The sequence below is a fragment of the Hyaena hyaena genome, unplaced genomic scaffold (assembly GCF_003009895.1).
Source record: "Hyaena hyaena isolate Hyena2069 unplaced genomic scaffold, ASM300989v1 scaffold_52, whole genome shotgun sequence".
Lineage (NCBI taxonomy): Eukaryota > Metazoa > Chordata > Mammalia > Carnivora > Hyaenidae > Hyaena > Hyaena hyaena.
Window position 1 is genome coordinate 950,623 of NW_024080684.1, and position 15,465 is coordinate 966,087.

Consider the following 15,465-nt stretch of genomic DNA (forward strand, 5'->3'; position numbering starts at 1 on the left):
AGGGATAGAATAAAAATCCAGAGGGAAACTGAGGCAACCCGCTGATTTGATCAAATAACAGGACTAAATGAATCCTTTAGCTCCATTTCCATTTTAAGAGTTTATATGATTTTATGACTTTAATAAGAATTTCCAATGCTTTACTTTGGTCATACTTTCTTTGGAGAGAAGAAAAAATGAGAGCTGAGAGGCAAATGTTCTAGCACTCACGTTAAGTACATAAGGCTGTCAAATAAATGGGGCTTTTGTAGAAAAAGACCAGGACCCTTATTCCTCTCTTAAGTAGATTGAAAGCACATCTGGTCTACCTTCTCCTGGAATCTTACAAGGTGCTGACTTCTCACTGTTATTGTATCATATGGGGAGAATACATTTTCACCTACCTTATTCTTGGTATAATGATAAGGCACCACTTTTTGGAACACCTTTGGCACTTGTTCCATTGTGTCATTATTAACAATATGCAGCATGCAGACTGGAAGCGTGGTATATACTTTGGGAAGCAAAATCATGTCTTGAGGAACCAAAAATGTTTCTCTGTAATTACAAAAGCATGAACTTTCTCTTGACATGAATAGTAAAATGAGTTTGAAATTAGATTTAATGCCAAGAAATAAAAAAAAGTAAGTATAAAGTTTCAAATAACAAAGTGTACATATTTGTTTTTTAGTTATTAATATACTTTGCCATATAAATGCAAACCCTTTAAAAATCCCATTCTATAAGTAACTTGTGGCTTTTACCTAATAATATTACTTAAAAATGAAATTATTTATTTCTATATAGGAAGCACGTCTATTTATTATATTTTTATAATACACATAAAATTTCTAATAATTAACTTCATATTCTTCATATTTTATTTAAAGAAACATGGATAAAAATTCCTATAATATCTTAATAATGTGTAGCAGGTGGGAAGAAGTGCTAACTTGTGAAAGCAACCTATAAGTTTGTATTTTCACTACTAACCATAAATAAAACTATACATATGAATATTGCATGCCATTCAAAGTTCACATCATATGACAATTTATGATAGCCTCACCTGAATACTATAAACCAACTATTTGGTGGCTGGTCTGCATAAGTCACAGTATAGTCAGCAAAAACAACTTTAGTTTCTTCATCTTGATAGCATGGATAAGATTCAACAGACTTGCACTTGCTTTTAAACATTAGTCTAGAAATGTAAAAATAGTTTAAGTTGCAACGACAAAGGTAGCTTCTAAAATAAACTTTATTTCCAAAAATAAATAGGCAACATAGCAAAAAATACCACAGTCTGCTGTTGGCTGGATTGAGTCCTTAATCAAAGGCTGAGGACTCATGCATGGTGCATGGCCCCCAAGTAGGGGAGCCCACTCCAGGTCAACCATGAAGGATGTCTCTCAATGATCTCTAAAGCTATCTGAAGTTCTTAATCAAAGGTGAACTTAATTCATGATTAAGAAAGTAATTAACATTTCTGGGTAGGAAATCAGCACCAAAACTCAAGCTATAAGGGTAGGAAAAAGAGGAACAAGAAAAGTAGCAATAAAACTGGGTGCAGGTCACTGAAAGTCTGGAAATGACATAAGGAATTGATACCAGAATATAGTTTAAAGTAAGGAATGGGAATGCTCAAAACAAACTGAGGGCTGATGGGGTTGGGGGTGAGGGGAAGGGGGGTGATGGGCATGGAGGAGGGCACTTTTTGGGATGAGTACTGGTTGTTATATGGAAACCAATTTGACAATAAACTATTAAAGAAACAAATAAAGTAAGGAATGGATTTGCAAAGAAGGATTCAAACAAACAAATAAAACACTAAGGACATGAACAAAGGGAGAATGTCAGAGTTTTCCTTCTGGATTTCTGGCCCAGAAGAGTATGGTGTATGCAACTGGCTAAAAGAATTATGGGTAGAGGTTTCTCTATGTTTCCTCCTGGAAGGCTGTGGCATATCTCAGAGCATGATGAAAGTGATGTGAACGATCCTTATGTCCTTACCCTCCCACTCTGCTAGGAACTGGATCTAGCTTCAGTAGCACCAGGAATCTAGGGTCATTGGAATAATGCCGATGGAATTAGCTGGAATGGAAGCCATCATGGCTATAGAAAATGGTTCTGTGTTAGAGCTCTAGGCAGAACTAGAGGTTTTCTTGTTCTCCAGAAGGCAGACGAGTTACCTGTACTGTCAGTGAGAAGCAAAGCCATGGAGAGTTTTATGGGGGTAGGATCCACATGTTTCATTTGATCATTGGTCTTTGATGATGGGAGAAAATTGATAGATTTGCCCTTGGGGGAGTTGGGAGCCTTTTAGGTAGTCATGAGAACCAAGATTGACCACATATCCTGGTTTGCCTGGGGCATCCTGGTGTATGCTCATAATCCTGACATAATTATTAATAGTGGTTCCTCTGTTTCTTTTGGAAAAGTATCCCAGCTCAAATGACAAAGACCCCGATCACCTTAACTAAGAACTATATGTGATGGTCTTTCAATGCAGAGCACCACTGCCAATCACACAGGAACTGGCCTAACCCAAATGTGGGTGTTTGCTGACCCAAAGCAGCAGCTAAGCAGGCTACCTCGGGAATTGACTGCAATGGGACCAGCCACCATTCTAAGATAATTCCAGCTACTATTCCCATTATACATTTCACACTTTTTCATAAACCTTAGGATATTCTAATGCATATAGGGCCATCAAAATCCTGATATACTGTATAGGATATCTTCAATGACCGGGAGAAATATTCCTGACAGACTTGAAAGATTTTAACTTTGCATCCTAGGACAGGAAGAAAGTTATATCCATAAACTGAGCCTTGCCTATAGTTCACTTGAGGAAGTTTTGCCCCTTAAGATCTCAGGATGTAAGCCTAAGCTCCAGGACCTCAAAGTTTCTCATTCAGTAGTAATAATAAAGCAGTATTGATAATAGCTAATGTTCTGTAATGACTCAATTTGTTGCTTGTGCTAAGTACTTTTCTTATGTTACTCTAATTTATCTTTACATCCTTATAAAGGAATAGTACATGAGGTACATATTTTCCCTATATTAAAATTATTTCCCTATATTAAATATTATTAATAAAATTTTAATTTTAACTTCAGAAAGAATAAGAGACTTTACCCCAGGTTACACATCTGATGATTAGTATAGCTGTGGTTAGTATTAGGTCTTATACTGAAAGATGGGCTTTTGACCAAATAAGAGAATCCAGCTAGGATGAGGAGGTAGCTTTGGATCACCCCGTATTTAAATTTAAAGATCAGTCAGCCATATCAGTTTCATCCATCTGAAAGATGTGGGTCTAGAACTCAAACTATGGAAGAGTATGACCTCTGTATTGGATATTCACTGAATTTCTAAGAAATGCTCTTGGCCATGGTGGAAATAGCACCTGGAGAGAATAGGAGCCCCCGATATAGTTCTTCTTCTGTTTCAGAGACACCTACACCTCAAATACATCAACTCCCAAATAAGGTAGCTTATGTTTTTGACACTTCGTTTACATGAAAACTACATGGAATTTCTGGCCCAGAGATCTCCACAGTGCAAAGGCAGGTTAGAGAAGAAGGGTTGTGTCCTTTCTTCGTGTCCATTCAACTGGAATCTTAGGCAAAAGAGTTGCCCTTTTTAATACTTTTATTGTTTATTTATTTTTGTAAGAGACAGAATGTGAGCGGGGGAGGGTTAGAGAGAGAGAGAGAGAGAGAGAGAGAGAGAGGGAGACACAAAATCTGGAACAGGCTCCAGGCTCTAGGCTGTCAGCACAGATCCAATGCAGGGCTTGAACTCATGGACTGTGAGACCATGTCCAGAGTCAGACACCCAACCCACTGAGCCATCCAGGCATCCTGAGAGTAGCCCTTTTAGAAAATATGTGCTGGAGCAAAATGTTAGTCAAGCTGGATGGTCAGGTATTGACAGTATCTGTGAGCCAGGATTAGGGTGCAGTGAATGAGACTCACTCTCAGAGTTACACAAACACTATAAAGATTTGGATTTATTTTCTGTGTTTAAAATTTTGATATTTGGTCCACTGTGAAATTTTTCTCATTATTTTTAGGTTATTTAAAATTTTTATATATTTTCATACATAATTTTCTATTGGTCTCTTACTATAAGTGGAAATCCAATTGTTATTTTATATTGACTTCATATCCAGCAACTTTGCTTAATTCTGTCATTAATTCTAATAATTTTTCTGCAGATTTTTTAAAAAACTTTCTACATATACAGTCTCATTATCTATAAACAGTGGCGGTTTTATGTTTTCCCTTCAAATACTAATAACTTTTATTTTGCTTTATTGCCATTTTGTGCTTCTCAGAATTATTCGAGGATTATCTTGAATGGAAGTAGTCAGGCAGACGTTTTTGTCTCATTTCTAAAGTTGAGAAAAAGCTTTCAAAATTTTACCACTAATCATGTTTGTAGTAAGTTTTGAAAATACTGGATACCAATAACACATTAGTGAAAGACTTCTCCAGTCTAATTTTTCTAAAAACAAAAAAAAAAATTTTCAATTTGTGTTAAATACTATCAAATGTTTTTTTTCCCTTAACCTATCTGCAGGACCAAATGATTTTTTTCATTTCCCTGTTAATGCAATGAATTAAAATGACAAGTTTTCTAATGTTAAACCACCATTTTATGTCTAAGATTGGGAGACCCACTTGATTATAAGATATTATGCTTTTTATTTAATTCCAATGTTGATTTGCTAATATTTTATTCCATATTTTTGCACCTATTAAAAAAGGTGATTATGGGGTGCCTGAGTGGCTCAGTCGGTTGGATGTCTGACTTCGGCTCAGGTCATGATCTCACGGTTCGTGGGTTTGAGCCCCGCATAGAGCTGTGTGCTGACAGCTAACTCAGAGCCTGGAGCCTATTTCAGATTTTGAGTCTTGCTCTCTCTCTCTGACCCTCCCCTGCTCATGCTGTCTCTCTTTGTCTCTCAGAAGTAAATAAAACATTAAAAAATAAGTGATTGGATGGCAATTTCAAGAGGGTGATTGGTTTGCAATTTCATTTTCTTTCTGCCTTTGTTGAATTTTTTATTTTTTTTAATTTTTTAATTTTATATTTTTATTTATTTCTAGAGAGAGAGAGAGAGACAGCGTGAGCAGGGGAGGGTCAGAGAGAGAGGGAGTCACGGACTGAAACAGGCTCCAGGCTCTGAGCCGGCAGTCAGCACAGAGCCCGACGCGGGGCTCGAACCCACGAACCGCGAGATCATGACCTAAGCGAAAGTCGGACGCTTAACCGACTAAGCCACCCAGGCGCCCCTGTTGAATTTTTTAAATCAAGATTATGAATTGGTTAATGTTTCCTCCTTTTCTGTTCTCTAGGAGATTTGTGAGATTAATCTTATTCTTCTTACAATCATTAGTTTTTTCATTAGCATATTGCTAGAAAGGATACTAGGCATCCCTCCCCTGTTAGAGTTTCATCTGAATTATTACTTATACCATTTCTGAAATAATGCTATAACATTAGAACTCTTTAAAACCTTTTACCCAATTTCTACATTTTTCATTGCTAAGGTCATGAAATTTACTCGTATATGTAGCTATTGGTTGATTGCCCTTTGAAGATAATATGCATTAAATTTCTGGCTCTTTGAAGGTTTTTCTCTCAGCCTTTGTTTTTCAGTGGTTTGACTACTGTGAGTCTAGATGTTCTTTTGTTTGTATCCTTTCTGCATGGGGTTTGCATGCAGAGTCTCCAGAAAAAAAATGAGTTCATGTGTTTTAGGAGTTTGGGAAAGGTCTCAGCCATTATCTTTTTACATTCTGGGGCTACAATTACAATAGCAAACTTTCTGAACATATTCCACATGTCCCTTATGCTCTTTTCTTATTTCCTACTCACTTTCCTCTATGCTTCAGTTTGGATACTTTTCTATTGCTCTGTCTCCAAGTTCAAGTTCACCAAGCTTTTCTTCTGTTCTGACAAATCTTCTGTTAAACCCACCAAAAAGGTTTTTTTAAGTTTATTTATTTTGAAAGAGAAAGAGGGGAAGAGGGGCAGATAAAGGGAGGAAGAGAGAATCCCATTCCCTGCACTGTCAGTGCAAAGCCTGATGCAGGGTTCGATCTCATGAAATTTGAGATCAGAACCTGAGCCAAAATCAAGAGTTGGACACTTAACCGACTCAGCCACCCTGGTGCCCCAAATCCACTAATAAGTTTTAATATTAGTTGTTAAAATCTTCATTTATGTTATTTCTATTTGACTGTGCTTTATTAATCTAAATATTTGATCTATTTTCTCCATATTCTTTATTTTCTTTGGCATTTCCATTATAGTTAACTTTTGAGATTTTGTTCACTAACTCCAACATCACCAGGAGGTCTACTTTTATGTGTGTGTGTACGTGTGTGTGTGTGTGTAAATCATATATATTATTATTTCTCTTAGTTTTGTTCAGATTATCATGTCTCTCAGATATGGTTTGTGGCTATAGTACAGTTTAGCTGAGGCTCGGTCTACTTTTGGTTTACCTCTATTTTTAGAGTGTTGACCTCCAGAGATTTCAAATGACAACTGTAATTGTTTTCTGGAATCCCCTCCCCCAGAAACTCTGACCTTGGTCATCTCCACACCACAGACTTCAAGAAACTTTGCTCAAGAGAGCAGAGGCTTTCTGCCTAGAGTTTTAGTTAAGTATAATTAAGACAAACAAAAAAAAGTAAGCAGCATAGAAATGTTTCAGAAGTATTGTAGAAGTTCAGAAGCAGTAGTATGTGATTAGGAAAATTCAATGAAAGTGGTCACATTTGAACAGGAACTTACAGGACACAAAGATCCTGTAATTAAAAAAATTCATTATATTGCTTTACCTTAAGAGAGAAACTGCATACTGTTCTGTATTAGGTTCCAGTATAGCCCAAACTTTTTGAAGAATATCTGCAACACTGGTATTTTCCTTTGTGCCTAAAAATAACCATTAAAAATAGCAATAGAAAAGCTGTAAGAGCCTGAAAGATCATCTTGTTCAAAACCCTCCTTTTACAGATAAAGAAGCTGAAATTCATGAGGTGCTATCCAAAGCGATAGGCTTTATTAGCAGCAAAGTCATGTTAAAAATATAAAGCTATGAACTTCCTTGCCAACAGCTATGCTCACCATTTTATGCTGTTTCACTTCATCTTTAGTGTAAAAATCATAAATTAGATTTCAATCATGATCTAATTGAAGATTGTCATCAAAGAGTTTTATATCAGGAGATCTTTTATCACACCAAAAGTTCCTTATGAGAGCTCTGATGTCAGAAAAAAAAATCAACCATTTTTCAAAAAAAGAAACAGTGGATAATGGGATCCCACTAAAGTTCCATTCCATAATCCACCTTGGTTTGGGAGTAGGTGATTTGGCAAGAAAAATGCAAATCCATAGTAAATGGCTCAAATTTAACATGCCGGAAACTGACATTTTCCCCTAAATTATCCTATTTTAATTTCCTCACAGTACTTACCAGTACCTGAAATTGATATCTTAATATATTTACTTGCCTCTTATATGCCTACCCCCACTGGAACACAGATCCATCAAAGCAGAAACTCTGTCAGTTTAAGTGACTTGAAAAAGGTCAGAATTTAGAACAGTGCTGTGCGCCCAAGGTTTTCAATAAATATCCATTGCATGAAAGTAATGCAAACAACTACTAAAACATTAAAATATTCAAGTTTTTGTCTCTCAAAAGAGAAAGAAAATCATTGCTTGAATATAATTTTTACAGAATATGTGGACAACAAAATGGATATTTTACTATATATTTAATTTGATATATTTATCTTTACTTTTTCTAATAGAATAATTTCAAAACCAAGCAACAGTATATTTTTTCCATCACACAACTATACAATGTTGTTTACTTTTTTTAATGTTTACTTGTTTATTTATGCATACTTGCATACGGGATACTTGCGTACGGGATCGGGGAAGGGGCAGAGATAGAGGGAGACAGAGAACCCAAAGCAGCCTCTGCACTGTCTCCACACTGTCAGCACAGAATCCCACACGGGGCTCAAACCCACAAACTGTGAGATCATCACTTGAGCAAAAGTTGGAGGCTTAACCAACTGACTCACCCAGGTACCCCTACAATGTGGTTTATTTATCTTACATTTGTGTATCTGCAGTGTTTACTGCTGATGTGAACATTTTGATTATTCTCATTCAATACTTCAAATAGAAACACGTCACAACAAAATGTTTCATTATATACAAAGAATTAATTCTATTGGAAATGAGGCTTTTCTCATGGAAATATCAACAAAAATTGCAGAATAAAAATGGTTAAATATGTTGTGTACCTCTGCAGTGTTTTGTTTTAAACTGATTAAAAGCTAAAATAAAATAAACCTTTTCACAAAAACAGTTTATTATATATAAATAAATAAGTTGATTTAATAGAATACACTTCAAATGCATTCTGTGCTTTCTAAATATATGTCACATGGATACGTGAAAGCTTCTTTCATCCAATTCATTCATTTACTCATTCATTCATTTCTTTGAAAAATGGTTTAGAAATGTAAAAACATCCATGGCTTAGTTGAAGTTGAGTATTGTGGCATTCTGCTAGGCTTTGGAGATATATAAAGAAGCAGATCTTTTAAAGAACTCATAATACGGGGCGCCTGGGTGGCTTAGTCGGTTGAGCGTCCGACTTTCGCTTGGGTCATGATCTCGCGGTTCGTGGGTTCGAGCCCCGCATCGGGCTCTGTGCTGACTGCCAGCTCAGAGCCTGGAGCCTGTTTCAGAGTCTGTGTCTCCCTCTCTCTCTGACCCTCCCCTGCTCACGCTGTCTCTCTCTCTCTCCTAGAAATAAATAAAACATAAAAAAAAAAAAAAAAAAAAAAAAAAAATAAAGAACTCATAATAGACTGGGAAATCATAGCTGATCATTCACTCACTCATTCATTCTTCGAGCACATATTTGTTGTATGCTTACTCTGTGCCAGGCACTGTGCCAAATTCTGAAAACAAAAGTGAGTGAGCTGACACGTATTCTGATCTCAAAGCATTTTAGTATTTATAAAATTAAAAAAAAAATAGCCAAATCATAAAGTAAGAGAACTCCAAAATGCTTTTCATTAACACACAAATATTCATTCTTACATACACAAGGGCATTTTATAAATGATAGAAAAATCATACCTGGTGTTCTAGCTTTCATAAGTAATCTGACATAAGTTCCTCTCCACATGGCTTGGATTTTAATTGCTGCTGCTACTTCCTCAGGAGAATATTCTTTATCACTTACCGGTACACTGTATTTCACGTCTAACCATTCTGCTGGAAAGAGAAAACCTCAGGATTGAGGGTTAGATTTAATCCCTTCCCAAATTTTCAATGCTTTTAACTGCTGAAGTCCCCTGACATAGAAAGTGCCACAATGATAAATTTGTCTTTATATTGGGGCGCCTGGGTGGCTTAGTCGGTTAAGCGTCCGACTTTGGCTTAGGTCATGATCTCGCGGTTTGTGGGTTTGAGCCCCGCGTCGGGCTCTGTGCTGACTGCCAGCTCAGAGCCTGGAGCCTGTTTCAGTCTGTGACTCCCTCTCTCTCTGACCCTCCCCTGCTCACGCTGTCTCTCTCTCTCTCTCTCCTAGAAATAAATAAAACATTTTTAAAAAAAATTTTCTTTATATTTTATATTGTGCTCTGCAGGTGGTCCTTTTATAGAATGTAAACTTTCTGGAGAAAGGGAACACTAAATATTGACACCCGAGTGAGCCACGCACTATTCATTCTTCTGTGGACGTAGTGAGCAGTTTCTCTCAAAATTTAAAGAAAATGTTTAAATGGCATAGGGACAGCCAGAAGAAGAAGGTTGAGGTTGTGAGGTTGTGGACACATGGCAGATTCTTGGAGCCCATGGGCTTCCCAGGGCATGGCTTGAATTCTCCGCCTGTCGGTACAGAGTCTACTTATGCCACAAAAACTTTGGGCTTTTCTCAAATTGTTTGTCTTATATAAGGCTAGAAATTCCTTTGTCAAACAAATATCTAAAATTATTCAGTACCTAAAGAAGCGTCTTCTAAGGAGGAATCGAGTAACTCTAAATCCAGAACCAAAGCACGGAAGGCAAATTTAAAGTTGGGAGGAAGTTTTGCTACTTGAGTTTTTTTCATTAAGCGCCATAAAGAAATATGAAAAACCTGAAAAAGATAAAATACATTAGTACATTTTTTTAAACCAGGAAAATGCTATGGCCTAGCCAGAGAGGCTCTAAAGAACTTTAGATACTCTCAAAAAAAAAAAAAGAAAACGTATTTTTCAGATGCACAATATAACAGAAGACCTCAAAGTGTCATTCACCCAGTAAGAGCTCAAAATTACTTATCATCTGACTATTTTGTTTTCTAAGACTTCATTTATTTTTTTTAAGTAATCTCTATACCCAATGTGGTGGAGCTTGAACCCACACCCTGAGATAAGAAGTCACCTGCTCCACTGACTGAGGCAGCCAGGTGCCTCTCATCTGACTATTTCCAATTTCATAACACTTAATCACTACAATGTTTATAATGTATGCTCACAAAATATAACTGGTTGAAGAGATATAGTGTAAGGTGAAAAACCTGGCCCATGTGCTTCAGCAAGTTAGATACTTTATTTCATTGATTCTATAACACCATTCCAATAAGACCCACTATGGTTTCATGTGCTACCAAAACTGAAAATATGCTGTTTAGAGTTTTTATCACTTTCTTAAGTTCATCAATGAGTATTCACTTCCTATTGAAAAAGCTCTTTTAGATTTATTTAGACAGACATTTTTCATCATATATCACACTTCAGCATACGTGAAAAAATAAAATAATCTACATAAGATGGTTAAGTATTCTGAAAACATTCATATTCAAAATCTTGTAGATCACTTGTTGAAAATACTTAACATTCATGTTTTCCTATGTAACTTTGTCTTTTTCACCTTTTTTGTCTTGATAGACTGAGGGACTCCATTTACCCAGTCATGCCACTAAGAAAAACAACCAAGCTCCAGCGAATTGCTGCCTGCTTACTGTTAGCTATTTATTTGTCCGCTGGGAGTAATGTGCTTGGTGGATTATATCAGGCACCTGGGGCACTGTTTAAGGTGAGTTTTATTAATGTCTCCTCTCCCTCCCTTTCTTCCCCTGTGCCCTGGGGGGCTCAGTCTGGTATGGGGAAATTCCTTCTCCTTTCATGTTTCCTTGAGAGGCTCAATAATGTCATTTAATTCTCTTCCCCCAAGGATTAGGCTTTTGTCAAATACACACATTTCTTTTGAAGTGGTGACAATATGGACCCTATGAACAAGTCCAGGTGTAGGCGGAAAAATTCGAAGGCCACCTGGCCAGCAATGATTGTAAGGAACCACCAATTATAAGACATACTCTGATTTCCTCCTGACGTTGAAATGTGAAAAGAAATGTACTTCTTCGATTTGGTGAAATACAGTGCCCTTCAAAGGCCTATAACTATTGTACTTCCTGCTTCGTCCATATTTTCTGACTATACCTCACCCTTCCCCATATATTTAGAGACAGAGACCTAATGTTACAATCTGTATTTGTAGCTTCTCCATCAGCCGACAATGGCAGCCAAGCCTGCAAGCAACCATCTAACCCAAGCTAAGCAAATCATTATTACTTTGGCTGAATAATTTGAAATCAGGATCAAGACATTCTAAACTGGCCTCATATGGAAAAGTGATGTAAATCAGGGGCCACTTTTTCCATGATATGCACTTAGGGGTAGAGACACCATGTGAATGAGAGAAAACAAAATGAAGAAGGTAAGTTCTAAGGGCTATCTATATGCTCTTTGAAGTTCCTCACTGTGTCATTCCTATCCTGAGATGTCAACAAGATTTCCCTGTATCCTTATCATAAATTAATATATCCAGCTTCTTGTTATGACTTAAATGAGTTAGATATGTTTTTTGTGATATGCTAATAAAATATCCTAAATATTTCAACATCTAATATATAAATAAGAAAAGTACACAATTATACTAATCCTCCTCTGTTACATTTGAATGTGCAGTCTCTGATCATGTTGGAGTTCTACAGGATATTACTCTGTGCTACCTGTGGGCAGAAAGGGGCCATTACTTCCTGATTAAGACGCATGCATGCTAGAGAGTGGGGAATAAACCTTGCACACTTTCATGGATTCACCACCTCCGTGGAGATTTTAGGGATTCAGAGGATGAGGCATGCTGGGACACGCCCAATAAGCCAAAGGATAAGATACTGCAACTAAGAAAGAAGCCAGTACTTGACAGTCCTCTCTGGAGTGGGACCCAGAATATTCTGCTTTGGGAAATATTATTCCATTGCATTTATTGAGTGGCTTAGAAGGCCATAAGCTTGATAGGGATCTGAAGTAAGAGAGAGATCTGTAGGAGAATTGAGCATCCCAGGGAAATAAAGATCACCTGGCCCAATTCTGTTGTAAACATGCTAATGAAAGGCTTCCCAGATAATACACTAATGTTATTTACTAGTGAGAGAGTCCTTATCTATGTGATACTTACAGAATTCTGCACCTGATCCATCTGGAATTGTTTATGATAGACAAATTTGGAGTCTATTGATTTATGGGACATGGCTCTCTGAAAACTGTCACATAACTATGTAATATAAAGATATAAAAATATTTAAAAATATAAACTCATTTCACTACCAAAATGTGTAAGTGATGCACGCACAAAAGTTCCTTACATATTAGATTTGACCTAGCAACAACAAACTCATGAACAAGTAATCTTGATGGCAGGGACAGGAAATATGAATGGTTCCAACAGTTTGAGCTCTCTTTCACCCAGGCTTAGCTGTCTAACCTGTTAGTAGCAGAAACTTTAACATAATACCATCCTATGGGGAGTCCAGTCAGCCATTTGGCGGCAAGTTTGTATCAATGGGCTTCTGTCAAGGAGGAATAGCGGTTGTCCTTACTAGAATTGACACTTACTTCAATTATGAGTTTGTTTTATCTTTCCTTGGTGCCTCTGTCAGCACCATGAGCTAAGGGAAGTTACATAAAATCTGATTTGCAAACATCAGATCCAGCCTAAGATCCCCTTGGACAAAGGGTCACATACAGAGAGGAGTTAACTACTAAGAAATGTCTGGGACTCAATGGTCCTAATATATATCACAGAAAGAATGGATAAGATTCCTGGTAAAGTGGAATGGCATATAAAAGCCTCAGCTAAGAAGCCAGCCTGAATATGATGCCCTGAAAAACTGACACAGTATCTTTCATGGCATAGTATATATGGACAGAACCAAAGGCTCACGTAGTGCTATATCTGTGAAAGTGAATATATACAGGCCTGGGATTCAAAAATTGGAAGTATGATTGACCTCTCTCACCGTTATTTCCAAAGGCACATTTGCAATTATTAGTGTTCTCTGTCCCAACAGGTAATTTGCTAAATTGGAGAACCTAATTCCTAGGGATGAATGGCAGGGAATGTTTCCATCAGGGAACATGGTATGATTAACAATAACCTAAATTATGATACATGTCTTCTTGCTTTGAGCTCCTCATCCTGATATACAAATAGGAAAAAAGGAACTAATATAATGGGGTGGAGGAAGAATTTACCCTGATTGTCATAAAGTACTAGGGTTTCTGCTGCATAATGGGGACAGGAAGAATTATGTCCGAATTTATCATGATACTATTTTTTTTAATGTTTTTTCATTTTTGAGAGACAGAGCAATCTGGGGAGGGGCAGAGAGAGACACACACAGAATCTAAAGCCAGTTCTAGGCTCTGAGCTGTCAACACAGGGCCCAATGAGGGTCTTGAACCCATGAACCACGAGCTCATGACCTGAGCCGAAGTCAGCCGCTTAACCGACTGAGCCACCCAGGCGCCCCTGTTGAGATATTTCTTGGTGCTTCGACAGTGAATGATTAATCACAGCCTGAAAAGATTAAGGCAATCAAGGTCTTGTACCCATCAGGATTGAAGGTCTAGGTTACCCACCAGGCAACTAGAACAGCTGAAACTTTGGCTGGAAGAATGGGAAATCTAGAATGAGTGGTAGAGGAGAGATGTCAAATACCAACTACGGCCTTAGGGTTGACTGTAGCAGTGGAGACCATAGGTTTCTTGTCATATGATGATTTAATCATTTGATTATTTTTAGAGCTTGTGGATACCACTTTAAGCCATTTAGAGCTATCACCTTCAAGAATGGATGAGAGAGTTCACAGAAGGGAGGCAATCATATTGGTTCAAGAGTAAATCACAGCAGGTAGTTCTTGTAGATTACCCATGCCCTAGGTGAGCAGTTCTCCATTGGGAGGGACTTGTGTCCCAAGTAGAGCTGTCCAGATAGAAGACAAGGTTGCTATAAGGACAAATACAAATTACAAAACCAAGGCTTAATTCTCTATGGAAAATAAAGGAAGAGACTCTTTCCTTCCCTTTTTCTTAGACATCACTTTAGAAAACTTGCAATTGCACGTTCTCTTTCTCTTTGAAATATATGTAAATCTTTTTAAAGGATGAATTTGGGGAGCCACTTAATATAAGATATATTTTTTCAAATAAAAATATCCTTCTAGGATTATCATAACTTTCAACATGCTTACCCTGAAGTGCTGTGCAGTTAGTTCTTTATTGTGGAGGGGAATAGGGTAGTGAGCTGTCTGTAAATCCTTCAGAGCCGCAGAAAGTTTAGTCTTATCTCTGAAACTAGCAATAACATTTCCAACAGCTTTAAAAATTGTTAGAGCCTGCTCTGTGAATCGGTAGCTCTCCTGTGAAGAGAAAGCAAAACAGCCAGCCTCACTTTTTTTTTATTTAAGTGTTATAATTAAGCTTACAAAAGTTTAGTTTCTGTTAATATGATAAACCTCTTTTATATGGTTGATTCAATAGTTATTTATGAAGGGCTTACTTGCTCAAGGCATTTTGCTAGAGGCTGTGATCTCAAAGATATAAAACAAGGGATATACTTCCTGCTGTAGTGAGAACACATAGGAAGAACACCTACCTCATATTGGGAACTAGGGGACATTCTCTGTGGTACCAATATTCAGCTTCAGTTCCGAAGGATGTCTAAGAATTAGTTTGACAAAATTGTGTGTGATTGGAGAACGGATGAGCAGAGAAGAATTCAGGGAGATAGTGATGGAGATTGAAAAGATAAGGGGATAAACTGGGAGAGATTAGCAAAAGGGTACACACCTTCACTTATAAGATGAACAAGGTCTGAAGATCTATCTAAATGTAAACCATAGTGACTATAGTGGATCGCACTATATTGTGTAATAGATATTTGTTAATAAAACTTAAATATTGTCACCCCCCCAAAAAAGGTAAGTACATGAGGTGATGGTTGTGTTAATTAACTAGATGATGGGGATCCTTTCACAATATGTATGTGTATTAAATCACCAGGATGTACAGTTTATACAACTTACAATTTTATTTGCTTATTTTATC

General features: G+C 37.1%; 1 protein-coding gene across 1 annotated transcript in view; it reads right to left on the reverse strand.

Annotated features, from left to right (window-relative positions):
• Window positions 1-15,465, reverse strand: part of ADGB (androglobin) — a 149,655-nt gene that overhangs the window by 43,131 nt on the left and 91,059 nt on the right. Inside the window, exons 20-25 of the mRNA XM_039230921.1 lie at window positions 14,610-14,777; window positions 10,034-10,169; window positions 9,167-9,301; window positions 6,844-6,937; window positions 1,049-1,183; window positions 384-537 (exon numbers count right to left, since the gene is read on the reverse strand). Coding sequence (XP_039086852.1) covers window positions 384-537; window positions 1,049-1,183; window positions 6,844-6,937; window positions 9,167-9,301; window positions 10,034-10,169; window positions 14,610-14,777 — 822 coding nt within the window. The remainder of the gene's footprint in view (window positions 1-383; window positions 538-1,048; window positions 1,184-6,843; window positions 6,938-9,166; window positions 9,302-10,033; window positions 10,170-14,609; window positions 14,778-15,465) is intronic.